Source organism: Patella vulgata, chromosome 5 (genome assembly GCF_932274485.2).
Source record: "Patella vulgata chromosome 5, xgPatVulg1.2, whole genome shotgun sequence".
NCBI lineage: Eukaryota > Metazoa > Mollusca > Gastropoda > Patellidae > Patella > Patella vulgata.
The window spans coordinates 59,743,124-59,758,090 of NC_065883.2; the positions used below are offsets into that span (position 1 = coordinate 59,743,124).

The window sequence follows — 14,967 nt, forward strand, 5'->3', positions numbered from 1 at the left end:
CAACAAAATCGGACAAAAATTGTGACCTGTATAGGGTCCACAAGCTAAAAACGTGATTTTTCGTACAAACAGGGGCCATAATCCATGAAGTTTCGATCCGATACATGCCAATATCGAAAGCAGCCGAGATCTTTTGGGGATAAACCTATATTTCAAGTTTCGTCGAAATCGGATAAGATTTGTGACCTGTAGACAGTCCACAAACAATTGTGGACGGACGGACAGGGGCGACGGCATAATACGTCCACATGAAAATGTGGGCGTATAAAAATATATATTAATGCCTGGACAAAACAATTGATATTTATTTGTAGGCAAGGGGAGACAAATGTTCATTTGGACCTTAACTCCATATTATCTCCCCTAAGACCACAAAACTGATCAATTGAGCCAAAAACAACATCTGAATCAACATCAGTTCAAAATATAATTATATTTTTATGTGTCGAAATTTCATTCATATTTACATAAGATAACAAACTTAACAGTCATTACTGAGATTTCAAACAACCAATTCGAACTTTAATTTTTATTCTTTCACTTTTCATCTATTTCGTCTTCACTTTGAGTAGTTTATTATCCACATTTTATAGAAACCAATCCTCATTTCACATGTTGTATGACCAGACAGCTAACTTGTAGTGCCATGTGAGCAATGCACCATATTCAGTTATTATTTTACTAAAAAATCCCATTGGAGGTATTATACAAGTTTCACTTCCATGATTTTTTTGACCTCCAATCAAAAAAGTCATTAATATCGTCTTCATCAAGTTCATCGGAACTATTGTCATTATTTTTCACATCTTTTACACATTTCATAATTGCTTCTTTTTTATTTTGTAGATCATTAACTTCTTGTAATTTTTGTCTGGAATTAGAATATGGCATGTTTTAATTTCAATGATTTACATAAACACCCTAAAGTTAGCAAAAGATTTGTAAACTCACTACGTTCACATATAATATGCTACTGGGGACAGTTATTTTATGACATTTAAAGATACGTTCTCATGAAAGTATATATCGGGTAGTTATTTCCAATAAAAGTATGTCAAATTTTGTATATATGGAAAGTATAGATGTCCAATCTTACTAGAAAAATACAGGATTACCCCAAAACACCCATGGGGCAAGAGAGAGAGAGACATGGGGTTTAACGTCCACTCAACACAAACTAGGTCATTTTGGGACTAAAACATGGTTCAATTTGATTTCAAGAATTCGCTTGCAGTTGGAGAACCCGGAGAAAACCCAAGAGGTTGGACAGGCTACCCTACTCCTTTTCACGTACAACTGGGGAATCAAAACCACGCCAGTTGACTCAATGACAGACCTTATGACACAGTGCGCACTTGCTAACCATTAGGCTCCTAAAAATATAATTTTTATAGCTTGGAGTATCTCCTCGCGAATATAACTTTTGACAGGGATTTGAAGCAAACTTTTTATAGATTAATTAGTTTGAATATGTTTTTAGTCCAAATATATCATCAAATCACACAGTTTGTATGTCAAAACTGCGACTAATCTCAGTCTGGTTGTCTAGCAGGTTTTTCCATCTTGTTAGATCAACCCAAATGAAATTTCTACGTACCGGTAATATAAGTGGGATTAAGTATTATCACTGATGCAGGTCATTACATTGTAATATATTCTATATTACAAGAATCCACCTTGTTATTGATGTATATTTAACTTACATTTGTTCATCTATTTCATCAATATTTCTATCAAAATTAGCCAGTTCATCATCTTCTTCTACAATTACCTCAGATACCTTAAACAATTAAACAATGTATAAATAAATAGAATATAGATGAAAGAAACAAAGTCTTAATCCCCCCCCCACCCCCCAACACAAAAATAAAATAGATCACATTCATTTATTACTAACACATTGATCTTTAAGCATCAAACAATCAAATTGCTTTTCACACTGCTTAAAGGGTGTATGACACTATTCTTTTGAACCTTAAAATAAACAAAAATGGGACTAAAGCCAATATTAATGTAAAGCAATTTATATTCAATTATTAAAAAATCTATTGTAATTTCTAATCAATTATGTTCAGTGAAATGTGTGAACAGTCCATATTGAACCACAGTCGTTTATGCCTGCTTAGTCCATTCTACACATGTTTTTGTTATTATTTGTCGTTTGTGAATCGGCCATTACTAATAAATTCCGTATTGTCTTGGTAGGATTAATTTTTCTTTTTTTATTACAAATGGCATCCGAAACCATAGAATACACGACTTGTGTACTGAATATAAAATGTTTATTGTGTCTTAAATATTGGATATTTGGATCACATATTTTCGCGACAAGATAACAACATCAATATTGATTGAAATGGACCAATATTTAATTTTATTTCAGGTTTTTAATTTAGAAAATATTGAGTTAGAGGTTTAGCTCCTTTAACCTGAGTAGAAATTCTCATTATCAAACTTAAAGGGCGCATTGCACTATTCTTTGGAAACTTGAAATAGACGAAAATTGGTCTAAATAAAGGCACATATTAATGTAATATGAATATATGTAAAGCGACATATTAAATTTTATTGTACAGTAATTTCTCATTAACAATGTTCAATGAAATATGTGAATAGTCCATATTAAACGGCAATCATTTACACTTGTTTAGTCCATTTTACACCTTTTTTTATTATTATTATTATTTTGTTGTTTGTGAAACAGCTATTACTAATTACTTCTGTATTGTTTTGTAGGATATTTTTATCTGCGTTCATTACAAATTGCGCCCAAAACCATTGAATACACCACTTATGTACTGATTTTAAAATGTTTATTGTGTCTTAAATATTGGATATTATAATCCCATATTTTCACAGCAAGATAACAACATCACTATTCATTGAAATGGACTAATATTGAATTCTAATTTTTGTTTTTAATTTCAAAAAATATTATGGAAAATATTGAGTTAGAGATTTAGTCCCTTTAAAGCAATACTGTGTGATTTGCATTTTTCTGAAAATATCAAATTTCTCACGCTAATCCACACTAATATGTACTCAGATTGATTATTTAACATTTAATTAAGAAAACAAAATTAAAGTACCAACGCTATATAATCTCCCATCTAGGATTCAATTGGATTTAAAACAGGTCCGTCAATTTGGTTCATGCTAAATACAGATGGCGGTGAGGTCATATAGGCAGCGCAGAGATAGATGGAATTTTTAATTTTTCATATCTTTGTAAATACTGAATGGAATTGAATCATGTTGGACTGATATTCACAATATTGTTGTTTGCAAGTGATTCTATAGAGCTAATATCACTCTCATAGTCTTTAAGTCAAGGTATTCATGTTGTAATGTCATGAAACTATGCACAAAGTTTCATCACTCTCACTCAATTAGAATCAAAGTTATTGTGTTCCAAAGCATAGACAAATCAAATGACTAATAGATATGTATATTATATTTCAGGAAGACAATTGTCAAATGCTGAAATTTTTACACGAAAATCCACCTTATAGGAAACAGAATATGTAGATAACTTACATGAGCTTCCTCCTTCATAGACTTTTGAAACATTTCCCATTCTTCTTCCATTTTATCTTTATATTCTACTTTTCTAACCTAAAATTAATAAAGCATGAAGAGAGCATGAGTTCGTATTCGGCAACTGACAACAGCCAAAATATATATGCCGTGGCTGAACCAGTTGAGAGTGCAATGACGATCAGCGGCTTAATCCAAACTTGAGATGTAACAAAAGATCGGTTTTCTGTAAAATTCACTTATCAAATATCATACTGTGACAATTTTACATGAAAAGATTATGTTTACTGAATCACAAACCCTTTTATAATCTGGTTATATTGAACAAAGATTACCAACAGACCTTAGCATCCATTTTAGGATCATCAAAAAAGCCTTCTGGTAATACATCAGATATCTTCTTTGGTTCTTCTATCTCTGCTGCCTCTGTCATTTGTGCAGAATCAAAAAAATCTGATGGAATAGATAGAATATTACCCTTGATATGCTTTTCTCACAAATACTAAAGTGGCTATGTGAACTCTTAAATTAATAGGTCACGAAGAACATGTCACTACTTATGACTAAATTGGGTGAGCATGAAATCATAGTTTATAAAACAATAAGGATATTACATATAATATAGTCAGTGATGACAATACATAGAGAACCAATGATGAAATCATAGAAATGATCTAATAAACAATTTAGTATCAGCTAAAATTTCCAGTAACAGTAGACTTATGCAAAACCAAGAATGTTTTGTTTAAAAAAATACTTTACCTGTTGGTAAACCAGAAGGCAGAGAAGGTGTTTTCTGTGGTGGTTTTTCATCTTCATCTTCAGAAGAAGAATAAGCAGCTAATGCAGTGCTATTCTGGTGATTGGTTTTGGCTGCTTTATTATCAAAAAAATCTGGAGGTAACCTAAAACAAATAACAAAATGCAAAAGCGATCCAAATCTCAATTATTGAAATTTTGAATTCTGCTTAAGTACAAGAAAGTGTGGCTAGGAAGATGGGGGCTGTGGCTATGTGTCCACATTAACATGTTAGAATATAATAAAATCAACCCTAAACATTATTTTGGGTACGGTACTGAACTATTAATAGAATATATTGATCTAAATTCCTTTTATCCTTTATACATGCATAAAAATGTGTTAATTTAACTTACCCTGATGATGTACTTTTACTGCCTTTCGAATCTGTCAACAAATTAGAATTTATTGAAATTTAGTACATGTACCCATAGTTATATTTTTCTCTTTTCCAAATGACATCTAACAAACAGATTACTTACTAGGGACAGATTTTTCTGTGGTCTATTCTTTACAAAACAGTACATGCAAATACATAACAAATACTGAATACAAAAATTAACTTCCAAACTAAACAAGAAGTGGTATCAGGTGTTATAGAAAGACTACCCTGCCTTTTAGCATGACACCCTTCATTAGAGCTAATATAAGGTTCTGATTTTATATGTTAAAGTTACTTCAGTAGATGGTAATAACCAGTTGGGACAATTTCCACAATAAGAGTCACAAATCTATTTGTTTAAATACAAAATACAGTGGAAATTGTTGCTATTCCAACCTTCAAAATAAATGAATAGTGGTATCCTAACATACCATGTCATGTGAAAATATTAATTCTGTGTGGCAAATAAAGATGATGATCAAATATTTTCTATCAAGCAAGCAAAATAAAACAAAATTCAAAATACCTTTAGATTTTTTGGAATGTGGTTCATCAGCCGATTCTGCTATAGGTCGTTTTATAGAATTGGTCTTAGATTTAGATATTATAACAAACTGTTGAAGACAAAATGGTTTTATTTAGATTAAGAGACATACACATGTATTGGAAATTAAGGAATGAAATGATATGGTGTTTAACATCATACTTTCCTGCTCCATCTGGGCTAATGAAGACGTTCATATGCCATATAGTGTGCTATGACTGAGGAATTTTGCCCTGAAAGCAGCACTAAGGCCTACTCTTGTTTCAAATTCTAACTGTCACAGCTCCTTTTATGTGCACGCTAAGGTGTACACAGAGCCTTGTTGTTTCGTCTACAAGGCCATCCTTCCTGCTTCACTTACAGCAGTTAAATTGTCTAAGTCATCAACAAATGCTGTCACACTGATTCTTCAGGTAAACAGAAGTGAAAACATTTCTATTTCAAGTAGGTAAGATGATGGCAATTGTCGTTATAGTGTACAAATTTTAAAATCATTGGAAGTAGGCCTATGTAAACAGAATAAAATATCTAAAGTTCACAGACATAATATAATACTGACATTGTAACAATGACATGAGTAAATGGTTAATGTTGGGTTCAGATCTAAATTACATACAAGTTAATTGTATGTCAGCACCACTGTATGTTTTATGAAGTACTATTATTATTTATTAATGACAGGTCAAACAGAAAAGTTACAAATATACTTTTTTTACACAATACACACATAACCATGGTCATAAACTGTAAAGTCTGCAATGTATTCCACAAATAAAAAGATAACAGTGAACCTATATTGACAATAAATATTACGTGTACCTCTTTATGAGATTTACTTTGCAAGTGGGTAGGCCATATTAATTCACTTTTGATATTTGTTCCACATAAAGTACATAACAACTGACCCAGGCTATTATATCTGAACAGGTTGTCAAGGAATTCGAATAAGTTTATAAATCATACAATTAGAAAAATAGTCTTAATATATTACCCATCCACTTTGCTTTTTTGCAATACCAATTTATTTTTGAAGCAGACTTTATTCCCCTCACCTCCACATCACATATAATTAATTATGTATTTGATAAAATAAGTCATTTATAGTTAAAATAGTAATATCTCAAGGCATAAATGAAAATTATTTTGATAAGTCTGCTGATTGGCAACTAACATCAAAGCCATATCATCCAATAGACAATTGCAATATTGACTACAAACTTTAAACAGGTGCCTTGAAAATGGCTCAACAGAATTTATCAAATTCTGCACTCAATTAAATAGTATTGGACTGGATGCACCTGTCGGGAATCTAACCCATGACCGCAGGCTTGGAATCCATACAACATTACCAAGAGAGCCAAAAGGAATGCCCCATGACCAAGACAGAAGAAAGCATATTTAAACTTGAGACTCAATATTACAGAATAATCTAGCCCTAGCTTAGGCATCCCCAGATATACGAACACAAAGAATACCACATCTACATCCATGGTACAATACACTGGTATAGTCAAATCATGTTAAATTCATGCATATGCCATGCAGAACCATATAAAGACTACCATTATCAACCAAAACTTAGACCTCTTAAATCGTCTGTGTTGAACGTTAACTTTTTCTAATTCAGACATTCAGACTACTTATCTACTAGTCACTAGTACGGTATAGGTGAGAGCTAAACACAGCGACTAACTACTTTTGCTTGCAACGAAAAGGATACTTTGCATATTGATGTTCTATGCGTTTTATTTCCTTTTTAGAACTAGATTTAGTTTGTTTCATTAACCGGCGAAGTTCGTCTTTGGATATTGTTTTCTTCTTCTTGCTGGGCGCAGACATCTTGAATTTGTTATTAGTGAAACAGCCGCAGATAGAATTTGATACTTTTTTTTATATTTTTCATTTAATAAAAGATATTCGGATTGTTAAAATTTAGATGTGTAGAATCCGGTAAGCTTACATATAATTAAAATAATAAAATATAATTACAGTATAATGCAATGTTGATGTCCGAAAGCTGTAACTGTAAATGCGAAACTAAAGTTAGGGTTAAGTTTAAGGCTAAATCTATTTGTTAAGGCCAGTTCAATTTTTGTCAAGGTCGCTGAGATGTAAATAAGGTTAGGGCACGTGATTGGCGAGATTGTAGGTGAGGGTTAGGGTAAGCATTGGGGCTAGGTCCAAGGTTAGGTTTAGGGTTGGGATTAGCACTAGCCCTGTGAAGAAAAATTAAGTTGGTCTTAGCATTTAGCACAGTAACAGTAACAACACCACGTGAGTTATATTTACATTTTTCAAAGCTGAATATCACCAGACTCCAGAGTCTCGGGTTGTCAAATATGCGGTAATGATTGTAAGGTAAAGGAAGACATTGTTCTACTTTGATCACGTAGCTTCTGCACTTAATCAGTAACGGAAGGAAACCATGGTGGTTCTGACCAAAGTAACTTAGTAAACTTAGTTAGCATCTCTTGTCTTTACCGAAGGATTAGGTGTTACCATTAAGGTCCATAGTGTTACTCTGTCAAAATTCAGCAGCCTGCAGAAAATAAATACCCAGTGAAGTCATAAATTCTATCCTTGAATCTGCACTCCATGTTAGAGGAAATCAGTGCTGGATTAACCATAAGGCAAATAAGGCACGTGCCTTAGGGCCAGCCAAAAATCCAGGTCACAAAATAATGAAGTAAAACTTTTTTGATAATTATCAGGTGGTGACAAAAATGCTTGCCTTTATTTTTATGTAAATAAATTGCATCCTTTTTGATCTATGCGTTTGTCGTAATCTAGCTAGGGAGTGAATGGGAATATGTAGGCTACTTATAGTAAATACAGTACTGTCAATGTTCTGAATTTGTTTATAATAAATTTTCTGTTGCTAAATTTAACTTAATTCCTTTTGACAATGAGCCCAACATATCTGTGTTTTCGGGCCACCTATCAAAATGTGCCTTAGGGCCAGCAGAGCATTAAAGATACTTTTCCACAAAAGTATTTATCGGGTGGTTATTTCCAATAAAGGTATGGCAATTTTGGTATATATGGAAAATAGAAACATCAAATCTTACTAGAAAAATACTGGATTCCCTGAAAAACACTCATGCCCTGAATGTCATGATAATCGATGTAGATGTATGTCATTGTTAGTTTAGGAAATGCCTGGTACTATTTGAAGGAATAATTGTGTCACACTTCCTACACAGTCAAAAATACACACTATTATTGTGAACTTTATTTTTTGGTGTGAGATTATCAGTTTTTATTATAATATTAAATGTTAATTATGATATAATTCCCTAAATTGATTGGCACCTGTGTATATCTTTAATAGATGTCAGAATGGTTCATGCCATAATGATACGACATCAAAGCGATAGCTTCCCTTCTGTCAACAATAGCAATCATGTGACATTCTCACGCCATTTCTATAACTTGAGTTGAAAATAAAACCATCTACAGTGTATTGAGAACTTAACTTATGTGTTCGTATTATTATGAATTAATAAAGTATGATCTATATTATGAGTTATTAAATGTCGATGAAACTGAGCTAACAATAATTTAACTATGTTTGAATTTTCTTTCATTATACAGTAAAAGGACATCCAGGATGCATTTAGTCTCCAAACAGTTTTGATTAATTTTATTGAAACTTAATGTGCAATATGAACCTAACAAGAACTATTAATCAAAGGATTTTACAATGTGTATCACTGAAACCAGTTTGTTTGCTCTGCATGAAGACTTTACCTATACGCTTTAAAACATCCAAACCATCAAGGAGTGATTTAGCCAAGCTTATATTTATGGACAAAGAACTTAACTCCTTATATGGGCCAAAAATTGAATCGAAAAACAAAGTAGGTACAAAATCTAGAAAAACAACAAAAATAAATAAGAAGGTAGCCAGCTTAGGAATTATTGGTGAAAGTCTCCAAGATGTAGATATGTCTTCGAAAAATCACTATGATGAAGGTATCCTAATCGATAATAGCTATCTTAATGTAAATGCAAACTCAAACTGTAGATCTGAAAATCAAAGAAATTCTGTTTTCAACTCATTATTGAGCATACAAGTGGACCCAGGAATTAAATCATACAAAGAAATTAACAAAGCACTAAACTCTAAAAAAGAAGGTATATTACCAAAGGTGATTGATCCAAATGACCCACTGAACTTTGTCCTTAATTATCCCTTGATTCCTAACACGCCTGAGGGGAGTGTAGAATTTGAAAGGTTTAATACAGAAGTGGACAAATTTTGTCTTCAATATCCCCCATCGGTCAGCAAAATCTTAAACAAAACAATGTCCGCAAAGAATCGCTACTTCTTGGAGAGATGGAAGAAAAAGATGATAGAGGAAATGGGTGAAGAGGGCTTCAAGCAACATCAAGAAGGTAGAATTTCATAATGCATTTTTTTTACATCCACATTTAACCTGGATGTACATGTTTATTGTTATTACCCCTACTCTTTTGTCCAGTCATTAGCCTGCACTTGCATGTGCACATGTATACACGATCGTGTCTGAATTCTAATTTTAATGAAGATTGGTTTATGTAAAGGGATTAGGACAATTTATAGAAATTATGAACATTTTCCCAGTGATTATATGTATAAATAATATAATATGTTGATGGCAAAACAAACATTTAACAAACTTTACAATATATACACGTATATTTAATTTCCTATTTATTGTGTTTACATAGTTTTGATATAAAATAACCAAAGTTAAAGGAGCTAAGTCGCTAATATTTGGGATCTAGAAATTGACACAAATGGGTCGCAACACATATAATAATGTAATATGAGTGTATATAAACTGATTTACATTCAATCGTTTCTGTTTTTACTGTAATTTCTAATCAGTTATATTCGGCGAAATATGCCAGAAGTCTTGATCGAATGGCAATCTCTAGGGTTTGGTTATTCCAGTCTTCACCAATAGTATTTATTGCGCATGCGCTCCAGATAAGAATATGACGTTACCATTTGAAATGACTTGTGTAATATGCCTAGCCTTGTTCTTCGTGTCCCTTGTTACAATTGATGCTAAAACGCTGTGAAATGTTTATTTTGTCTTAAATATTGGATATCAGAATCCCATCTTTTCCCAGTAAGATGACAACATCAATGTTGATTTAAATTGACAAATAATTTGTGTTTTCAATGTCAAAGACTTTGGATGATATTGAGTTAGAGATTTAGCTACTTTAAATCATTGTTATTTTAATCAATTTATGAATCTAATATAAGTTCATTATTATTAAGTATCTAAACAAAATGATAAATATTAATCAATAAAAAAAAAACCAGAGTTATAATTTGCTATTAAAACATTTTGTGCTGAAAATATAATGTTGAACTGCAAGAAATATTTTCTTGTTGAAAACGCTGGGTAAAACAGGACTCCCATTTAGTAAGATATTTAATAATTTGTCAAAAGGAACATTATCAAGATATTTAATATCAGACATTAGCACGGTATACGCAATCGATTCTGTATTCTAATTTTAATGAAGCTTGGTATATGTAAGCAGAATTCCACAAAGATTTTGTAGGGGGTAAAATTTGAATTTGAACTGTATAAAAGGGACTTGTAAAAAAGTAATGGTATATATTTTCTACTTACATATTACAAGAACATAGCGGAGTGTCAATAATTTTTGATGGAAATAGGTCATTATTAAGGCTACTTGATGAATGACGGAGTCGGTTATGAAGAATTGTTAGTTTATGTATGCCACTGCCAGTGTTTCTGTCTTGTGGTGTTGGATATTTAATGGAAATAGATTTCTTGAAATTGACATATGAATTGACATTCTTTTTATTAGTTGATAGTTATTATATTCAAAAATGTTTGTTGGAAAAAAAAGATTGTTTTTTAAGACAGTCTACAAAAAGGAATCGGTATATTATCTTGTCTTAGCTTATATGTTGATTTGAATTGACAAATCTTTTGCGTTTTCAACGTGTAAGACTTTGGGTGATATTGAGTTAGAGACTTAGCTACTTTAACATATTATCAATTTGAAAATTCTACTTTGAAAAAGTACCCCTAAATGTTTATGAAAATAACTAACTATTAAGGTTTTATGAAATTTAATATTTAATGGATAACAAATGCTTTTATTTGTAAATATAAGTATGGATGTTTTTTCAGGATTAAAAGTTATCAACCATTTCCTTGACCATGTATACAAAATATCTAAATCTGAATTTAAGTTATTTTCAATGTTGTTGATAGATATATTAGTGGAAATAAGTGACATATCGTCTGCAAATAATCTAGATGTGGTTATTAGACCTTCATATATGTCATGTATATAGATTAAAAAAAAGTAGCCGACCAAGTACAGAACCTTATGGGACCCCAGCGTTGGGATATGTAATACAAGAATGACCGTTTTCAAGTATAACTTGTTGTTTTCTATTTGATATACATGTATAATTTGAAACTAGCTCAAGTAATTTGCCTTTAATTCCATAATTAGACTTTATGAAGTAAACCGTTATTTTGGGATTTCGGCAGAGGACATCAGCCTCACTGTTGGCTTGTTTTACTATATATGCAAAAGTTATAAATGAATTGGTTTATAAATTTATAATTACAACAACATTGCTATTTTAAGCTGTTAAATGTCTCTCTGGCAATGAAAGTTACCAGAGGCAAGACATAGCACTTCCACTTTTTGAAAACCCCTCAGGACAAACTTTTTGGTAAAAACTTAAATGAGTTGATCTTTGTGGTTCAGCCTTTGCTCATATACAAATAATGCAAAGGGCTTTTTAAATTTTCTGTTGTTTTTTTTATTTTAATTTAATTTTGATAAATTCATCTAATCTTCGGTGTTTACACATATGATACAGGTGTGTGTGGGGTGGGGGTGCAAATTGTTAAATCCAGATTACCCCCCGCCCATTGAGAGCTTATTTGTAAATAGAAACCTTTTTTCCGCAATTAAAAGGATTATTAGAATGGTTCCACTCCCCTGGGTGTTTCAAGTAATTGTTAATGTTTTGTGAAGAAGAGTGATTTGATTCATTTCAGAAACTCTAAGAAAAGGTATAAATTTCCATGCCTGTGTACAACAGTTATTAGCTGGTGAATCAGAATCAGATATTCAGATACAACCTAATGTTGAAGCTTTCTGGAGGAGTATACAGCCTATATTTAATGAGGTTACAGAAGTTAAAGCATTAGAATGTTCGATAACACATCCTTATCTTCTTTATAAAGGTGTATTTGATTGTGTGGCACTCTATAGGTAAGCAGTCGTTTCCACTTTAATTACATCTTAAACTTCAAGCTAATCGTGATTGGTTTGTAGATAGGTGTTCATATGGCTGAAAAGGTCATTGTCGGCTATAATGCTATATAAAAGGACTTTAAGTACCCATCAGACTCGCAATGGCCCTCCACAGCCAACAAACTGGCTACAAGCCTGAGCCTGGTACCCATTTGTATACAGACAAGTACCCGATCAACTAAAAAACACTAACAACAGTGTCTGAATTCTCGTAAGGGTATATGAACAATGACTGTGGCCTGATCCTGCTTTAATCAACGAGATTAAGGGAATCATGAAGTTGGTTATTATTACTGCCATTAGGCTGCAGATTCCTGCGAATGTGGAAATTTTTCCCCAAAATTCCGAAGTCATACGGAGGTGGCAGTAATTTGTATGACAATATCATGTAAGATTTTACAATGTCTGGTACCCTTATCTAAGACCAACTATACAGTGCCCTGGAGTATAACTTAGTTTTAAAACAAAGGTTTAGCTATGAGTTGTTAATTTCAATTTATGTGTGAAGAATTGTTCTTTTAGACAGCAATAGTAGTTTATTTCATTCAGTGCTTACCAAACCAAACCGGAGTTACTCCCCTTGTAATGTTACTGTTTTTCAGCATTATCCTATTATTTTTGGTTGTGGGTTTTTTTTATAGTGAAAGAAGAATTTAAAAGAGCTTTTGATTGATGTTTAGTAACAGAATAAGGATATCATTGGAAATTTTGCACTCTCTATTTCTGACTTGCTTCTAATTTACTCAGAAAAATAGTGCATTAAATGTTCGTAAAAAGTGGATTTTGGCAAAGAGGTGCTTTTTTTTAATCCAGTAATTACTCAAGTTGCTATGTATTGCGATAAATTACAAGTTTCTGAGTCATTTTAGATTTTTGATGTTTTTTTAGTCAGCTAATTTCCACAGCAGGTGGATCACAAACAGTGTATCAGTGCCCCATCACACTGTAAAAGTGAGTGTGTATTGTTAGTCTGTCCATGGGTTTTTAATGAAAGTTAGTTAAACTTATTTTTTTTTACTGTATTATTAAAAAATGATTAATACTCTACAGAGTATTGATGATTAAGAAAAACCCATTAAAGATGCATTATTTAAACATACATTATGCAAGAACTAAATCTGCCTATAGGCCTGAAATGTTATCTAAATTATTAATTAGACATTAATTAACTTATCCAGACCATAATCAACTCTCGATGTCATCGCTAGCCTGCGATATTTACTGGATTAGGATCTGATTTGCTGCTCAACTTTAATTCATGATTTAATCATGAAATGGATAATCAAGACTATGTTTTTTATCGTACTGACTTTAGTAATGATGATCGAGGCTAGGCCGAAAATTCTATCGCTAAATTCTCAGTTCAGAGTGGATCAATTTGACTGAAATTTTCAGCAAATTCCCTATACATTATCTAGTTTTTAACTATTATGGTGAGAACTGCCAGCTCTTTATCTTATCTCCCATAATGTATCTTTAATGTTTATTTAGATAAAGAGATGACTATTCTTGCTATAATAGTTCAAAAATAGATCTTGAAAGTTTTGACAATATAGTCTTGATTGTCAAGTACCATTGCTACAATTATAAAAAAAAGTCTTAATTGTTAATTTTTATACACCCACATTTAATAGGTCGTTACCCATGTTCGTTGGTCAACAGTTGGCTTGTTAATGTAAAAAAGGCAACAGTTTTTGTTTTAAAATATGGTGTGAACGACCCCTATAGATTTTAAGCGTTCCTGAGTTATCCCCCCTTTGCCGAAAACCTTTGCTGAAAACAGTATTTCACAGAGTCTTTTCAAATTTAGTGCAAAACATTGTTATCACGCGAGAATGAAATCCTATCGATTTACATCCTCCTTGCCGAAAATCTTGTTAAGGCGATAGAGGGGGAGCGATCGATGTTCTGTTCCAGAGTTACCTCCCTTTTGTCTAAACCTTAACGCTATAGAGACTACAGATTTTAACAGATTTTCTTCCAATTTTTTGTGAAGCATTCACAAACCTTATGGATATTCAGCAGTCAGCACTCTTCAACATTCTGTGGAGCCACGGTGGCTAAGTGAATAAGATGCTGGCTCACTAGCCTGGATGTCATGGGTTCAATCCCGGTGTTGATTGAGGAAGTTCATCAGGATTTTTCCGGTGCACGGTTTCCCCTTGTCAGTGGTGCAGGAAGGAGGGTCTGACAAGGACTACTGTCTACTCATTCGAATGGGATGTAAAACTGAGGCATGCATGTGAAAGATCCCTTGACAGTTGGAATTTGATATAAGAGTAGACGAACGTAGTGCCAAATTTTAAAATTTGGTCAACATCCAAGTTTTTTTTTTGTGGATAAGCTGCTATCAATGGCTATATTTTTTCTCGATACAAAGCTGCTACATGG

General features: G+C 32.4%; 2 protein-coding genes across 3 annotated transcripts in view; one reads left to right on the top strand and one right to left on the bottom strand.

Annotated features, from left to right (window-relative positions):
- Positions 1–418: 418 nt before the first annotated feature.
- Positions 419–7,133, bottom strand: LOC126821053 (zinc finger protein 830). The gene is made up of 9 exons (XM_050549350.2): positions 6,983–7,133; positions 6,082–6,181; positions 5,245–5,332; positions 4,693–4,723; positions 4,300–4,442; positions 3,881–3,990; positions 3,538–3,615; positions 1,704–1,780; positions 419–871 (listed from the first exon to the last, which is right to left on the bottom strand). The coding sequence occupies exons 1-9, from the start codon at positions 7,099–7,101 to the stop codon at positions 715–717; spliced, it is 903 nt and encodes a 300-aa protein (XP_050405307.1). The 5' UTR covers positions 7,102–7,133; the 3' UTR covers positions 419–714.
- A 217-nt stretch (positions 7,134–7,350) lies between these two features.
- Positions 7,351–14,967, top strand: part of LOC126821051 (uncharacterized) — a 30,936-nt gene continuing 23,319 nt past the window's right edge. Inside the window, exons 1-3 of one of the 2 annotated variants that reach the window (XM_050549348.2) lie at positions 7,351–7,620; positions 8,857–9,660; positions 12,318–12,534. In XM_050549348.2, coding sequence (XP_050405305.1) covers positions 8,919–9,660; positions 12,318–12,534 — 959 coding nt within the window. In that variant the 5' untranslated portion in view covers positions 7,351–7,620; positions 8,857–8,918. The remainder of the gene's footprint in view (positions 7,621–8,856; positions 9,661–12,317; positions 12,535–14,967) is intronic. The other variant, XM_050549347.2, reaches the window with a different exon arrangement.

Bases quoted from the DNA above. Each gene is read 5' to 3' on its own strand.
- LOC126821053 (XM_050549350.2), bottom strand. From the start codon at position 7,101: ATGTCTGCGCCCAGCAAGAAGAAGAAAACAATATCCAAAGACGAACTT. The intron at 1,781-3,537 runs GTAAGTTATCTA...TAATTGTTTAAG, and splicing joins CTATGAAGGAGGAAGCTCAT to GTATCTGAGGTAATTGTAGA. The intron at 872-1,703 runs GTAAGTTAAATA...TTCTAATTCCAG, and splicing joins GATGAAATAGATGAACAAAT to ACAAAAATTACAAGAAGTTA.